Raw genomic sequence first — 5,432 nt, forward strand, 5'->3', positions numbered from 1 at the left:
TAACTCGCAGGACTGAGCAGGTCTCAGTCCTTTTGGGAGGAGACCTGCCAAGGCTGGAGCGATAATGATTGGGTAGAGAACTTCAGGATGTCGAAGGATTCGTTTGAATATCTGTGCGCTGAACTATCACCCCGTATCGCGAAACAGAACACGAACTTTCGTAAAGCCATTGCAGTTCGCCATCGCGTTGCAATCACTTTGTATTGGCTTGCCGACTCCGCTCGCTACAGAACAATTGGAAACTTGTTTGGCGTTGGAAAATCCACCGTGTGTACCATCGTGAAACAGGTATGTGAGGTACTTGCAGGTATTCTTCTTCCTCGGTATATTTTCTTTCCACAAAATCAGCAAGAAGTACAAGGTCAGATCGATGGTTTTAGAGATCGTGCGGGGTTTCCCCAAGTAGTGGCCGCTCTTGACGGTTGCCATGTGCCTATCATTGCACCTCTCCAAAGTCCGGAAGATTACGTGAATCGAAAAGGATTCCACGCAGTAACACTGCAGGGATTGGTTGACAGCAACTATCGTTTTGTTGACATTTTTGTTGGCATTTTTGTTGGATGGCTGGCGAAAGTTCACGACGCGCGCGTATTTAAAAATTCACCGCTGTTTTGCCACTGCTGTGCGAGGACTTTCCTACCGCTTCAATTATCTCGAGTCATATCAGGTGTGAGAGTTCCGCCCTTGATAGTTGGAGACTCTGCATATGCGCTCAGTGACTGGCTGATGAAGCCGTATACTGATAATGGAAACTTAACGCAAGAACAAGTGAATTTCAACAAGATCCTCAGCATGACAAGAGTGGTGGTTGAGAATGCCTATGGAAGACTAAAGGGTAGGTTCAGAAGCATTGCAAAGAGGCTGGACCTTAATGTTGAGACTGTTTGTCTTGTCATTGCTGCTTGTTGCGTGTTGCACAACTTCTGTGAAGTCATGGGTGAGGACTTTAATGAGGAGTGGCTGCAAGGTGTACAGCTCCATCTTGGTGTTTTCCCAGTCGACCCAAACCAAGGACAAAACAGGAATGCTGTAGCCATCTGAGAAGCCATCAAGACATCATTATTGTAATTACCGAGCGAATAGCCTCCCATGCATTCTTTTGGCTTATGAGGCAATCTCTCCTGACCTGCCCAATAAGGGATTGTGAGCCAAAAGAATGTCTGCCCGAGAGACAAAAAAACAAAACAAAACAACAACTGTATTGACTAACACAAACTACTGTGCAGACCAGTTTTAAATTTTGCATATAAAATTGTTGTAGCTGGAAATTCTATGGTCATGCAAGTTTAATTAAAGAACGATTTTAGCTATTACATGTACTATGCGAATCCAAAAACCATGAACTGCTCAATAATTTTTGACATTAACATTTTAATTGTGAATTTACCAATCACATGCGAGATAAAACCACAAAAATATGCAAACTACACAGTTAATTACCATTACAGCTGGCAGTTTTCATCTATGCATTGAGATCTGATGTATGGCTTTTTCCTTGTAACACATTAACATTCCAGAGATAATTTGAGTGTTCATGGTTTTTGAATTCACATAGTAAAGACGAACTGGGAATTTATTGAACGGCTTCAAAAACCTCTGATATAGATCTTTTCATTCTTGCAGTGCTATTTAGATTTTGGGTTATCTCGGCCAAGAGAATTGGAATATATGAAAAGGGGCAGGGATGCTTTTCGTCTTGCTTAAGGGTGTAAATTTCTGATTTTTGATTTTGCTTAGGGTGTTCCAGGCAAAACGTCTATAGTGTTAGCTATAATGGTCTCGTTTAGGGCTGCACATGAAGAAATATACAATGTTCACTCCTTAGTTTTCTTGGCATCTTTTGGGGTCAAGGAAAGCTTGAGCCACACCCAGATTTATCTCATTTAGGGATTCTTTTCAAAATTTCAGAAGGGCATCTCTGCCCCTTTCAAATAGGACTCCCCCTCAGGTACTCACCTTCTGTAATAGTCTGGATATTTGGTGGGCCTTGTAAATGCTTCTTGTGGCTATAAAACATCTTGCAAAGTCATTACCATGTAAAGAGCATTAATTTTTGCTCTGCACTGCAGTCCATTTGTGTGAGGGAAATCAAATGGCAGCAGTCATTGTTTCGTTTTCCTCAACAACTTAACAAAAGTATTATCAGTTTTATGTACAATTATTCAATTGATCAGCTCACAGATAACACACATGACTCAAATAATTATTTCAATGTATTGCAATATTAATTTTTACTTATTTTAAAATCATACATTGAACTTATAGACAGTTTAAGCTGCTGTAGCTGTTTTGTTGCATTTGTTTTATAATAATAAAGAATTCTTAAATGAATTAACAATATACAGGAAAAGAGCACACTATTCTGATTTTGAAATTACAGTGTGGCATGAAAAAATCTACTATTAACTGCATTGAGATGAAATCAAAGACTTAAGACAGGTATAAAAAGGAAACACTACATTCCTGCATTCTTATGGAAAAATACTATACATGAAATATCAGATAGAAATTGTATCAAGGCCTGCAAATTTTTGTTTTCTGCAGTAAATTTTGAAAAAAAATTCAAACTGGCTGAATTTGTTCATGTGAAAAAGCAAGACATTGAAAATCACAAAAAAGAACTCAATTGCCACAATGTTATATCATAGCTGGGGCAGTGCAGTCACATGTAGATGGAATTATTTTACAAAGATGCTGTAGCTCTGTTTTGGTCCAAATATTCAATTCCATGATGTGACACTGCCCTTTTAGCAACTTGGAATTAATTAACAGAAGAACAGAACTTAAAAAAAAAAGACTCTCTTCTAAAATTTAATTTCAGATTGCCTTTGAAACTTTCTCTGAGCCTGCAGGCAGCTGAGAGCAGTAAGAGGATGCTGTATTTCTTACAGTACATTCAACACTTCTGACTGGGGCAAGAGCCGTACGATTAATAATATTACAAATCAAGTGTATTTTTCGGGAGTAACAAGAATGCCATATTTTGCGGTTTCCATAGTATGAGAAATTGATGTGTCCCACTCAAGCAGATAGTGCAATTTTGAGAACTTCACTCATATTTTTGTACTCAAGCTAGTCCATGTGATTTCTTATGATATACAGTTTATAGGCATTGCTGTTAATACATTATTGTCAGTCTGTTTTGGGGTGGACTCTTGATGAATCTGATTATTGCACATGCACATTGTTGCCCTAAGCAACTATTTATTAGTTGAGGAATATTGGAATTCCCTAGGAATAAGATTTAGAAAAAAATGTGGAAGGTCTAGTGAAAATCTCTGGAATTCTTGGTGGGTAAACATAAATTGTAGGAAATTCTCCAATAGTAAACACATAAATAATAGTGCATTTCTTGGGGGGAGCCCATGTCTGACCAGTGCATTTTAATGCATTTATTTATGGGTATATATGTACATCCTAGGGACTGGTTATGAAACCCTGGGAATTTCAAAAGCAGGAACAATAAAGTCGCAATTAGATGTTGAACCGACCGTGACCCTGCACAATCTTTTGCTTTTGGTTCACAATTTAATTTCGAATAAATTAGTCGAAGCTTTTGATTGGTTATCCTGCCGAAAAAAGCCTGTTTTTGTCGGGTTTTGTGCAGGGTCAAGGCCAAAAAAGCGAACAAAAACATGAAACAATGAAACTTGTCGAGTTTCATAACCAGCCTACATCTATTAACTATGGTATGTACCAGTAACAGTGAAAAGCCATATGCATCATTCCTCAACAGAGGAGATACACTACAAATGAACATGTACACAGACTCGATACTAAAATATCTGTCCAACATAAAAAACAGGCATAGGAGACCCAAGCTCAATATTTGAACAGTATTGAAAACGGCGGTTAAAATGAGCCGAAACATTTTGAGCAATAAATAACAGCGAATTAATTAACGATACAATTCGGATGCCGTAAAATTCAACATAAGAAATATAATTTCAAGGAATGAAAGTTTCAAAATCGCTCATAAGCTAGTCTAATTTCTTTTAACAGCTCGCACAAAATGGCAAGAAACTTACGCAGGTACTTGGTTCTACTTGTGAAGAACCTGCGCCAGTTTCAGGAGAAATTCTTGATCCTCCTTCTTTCGCTTCTCCGCTCTTTCCTCCTCTCGCCTTTCTCTTGCCGCTTCAGCTTCGAGGAAGCTCTTGTCAGCTGTTTCATCGGCTTCCGTCGCACCTGAAGGAACACCATGGCGACCGCCAAAACTTCAATGGGTTGCATAAACGTTATAGCCAAGTGAGAAATAAAAAATGTTTGATTTATGGTATAGTTATCTCAATATTACACTGTAATACGGATACACCTGTCTTGTATCTGCTTGTACAGTACGCATATCAAAAACTCTCAAATACGGTATTCAAACATACTGATTGAAAAAAACTTTCACAGACGTCCGTCTCGATGTTGCTTTTGGACACAATTCTATTGTCTGGCCCTCCAATCGGAGAGCATTTTATAACTCTTACCTGTCACCGCTGTCAAATAATTCAGAGGTTTGTGAAGGTTTTCTGACTTTTCTTTGCTGCTGCCAGGGTTGTTTACGTTTGGCTCAACGTTTTCTGCGCTTGTTATTTCTTCATCATCGACCCCATCTATGGAAATTGTTGCAGACTGTATAATTACCTTTGGTTTGGTACATGGCTTGTCCGACAAAAACTCGTCCACTTCATCGAAGAAAGCCGGCTTCTTCTTTGGTGTGGCATTTCCCGTCTTGCTGCATTCGTCTTTGTAGTTTCTATAGGCGCTTATCAGAGTGTGAATTCGTGTCTTGCAGCTGCCGTCGTCTCTGTCTTCATAGCCTGCAGCTCGAAGATATGCCGCAATTTCTAGCCATATTGGCTTTTTTCTTGTGCATGATTTTAGCTGGAGCTGGATATTCTCGTCTCCCCACTTTTCAAGTAACAGGAGGGTTTCTTTGTGCTCCCAGATTCTTCCGCGAGTTTTGGTTTCTGCCGCCATTTTGAATGTATTTTATTAAACACGATTGTTAAACTACCTCGAGAGGTAGTTTTGTTAAACACGGTTTTAGACGTGTTTTGTTAAACACGCCCGCAGTGTGAACGGCCAGTCTTATTAACCCTGTTTAACAAAACGAGTTTTAAACATGTTTAAGCTTTGGTGTGAACGGGGTATAAGTCGGATCGTGTGCAAAAGATGACTTCGCAAACTAATTTGTGAGTAATAATTTACAATGTTGTTTTTCCGCTTAACGTTCGTCTAGCGTTATAGCTCCATCATGATTGTAATTTCACGTTAAGAAATGCTTTAATATCGTCCATTTATCTTTGTACGCTGCTCTCTTTTGACGTGAAAATAAACTGGATTCGTCATAAGTTCGATTTTAAGGTCATTTATATTCCCTTTTCTGGTGAATGTCTAAGTTATTGTACTTTTTAGCAGTCACAACTCAACGATCCTTG

The 5,432-nt window shown here is 38.9% G+C and overlaps 2 protein-coding genes across 2 annotated transcripts; one reads left to right on the top strand and one right to left on the bottom strand.

The window, feature by feature from the left end:
• Positions 1–87: 87 nt before the first annotated feature.
• LOC138020680 (uncharacterized) lies at positions 88–1,041 on the top strand. The gene has a single exon (XM_068867619.1). The coding sequence runs from the start codon at positions 88–90 to the stop codon at positions 1,039–1,041; it is 954 nt and encodes a 317-aa protein (XP_068723720.1).
• A 3,001-nt stretch (positions 1,042–4,042) lies between these two features.
• On the bottom strand, positions 4,043–4,971 carry LOC138020681 (uncharacterized). Its single transcript, XM_068867620.1, has 2 exons — positions 4,479–4,971; positions 4,043–4,188 (listed from the first exon to the last, which is right to left on the bottom strand). Exons 1-2 carry the CDS (start codon positions 4,969–4,971, stop codon positions 4,043–4,045), a joined length of 639 nt encoding a protein of 212 aa, XP_068723721.1.
• Positions 4,972–5,432: the final 461 nt, after the last annotated feature.

This window comes from Montipora capricornis, chromosome 10 (genome assembly GCF_036669925.1).
Source record: "Montipora capricornis isolate CH-2021 chromosome 10, ASM3666992v2, whole genome shotgun sequence".
NCBI lineage: Eukaryota > Metazoa > Cnidaria > Anthozoa > Scleractinia > Acroporidae > Montipora > Montipora capricornis.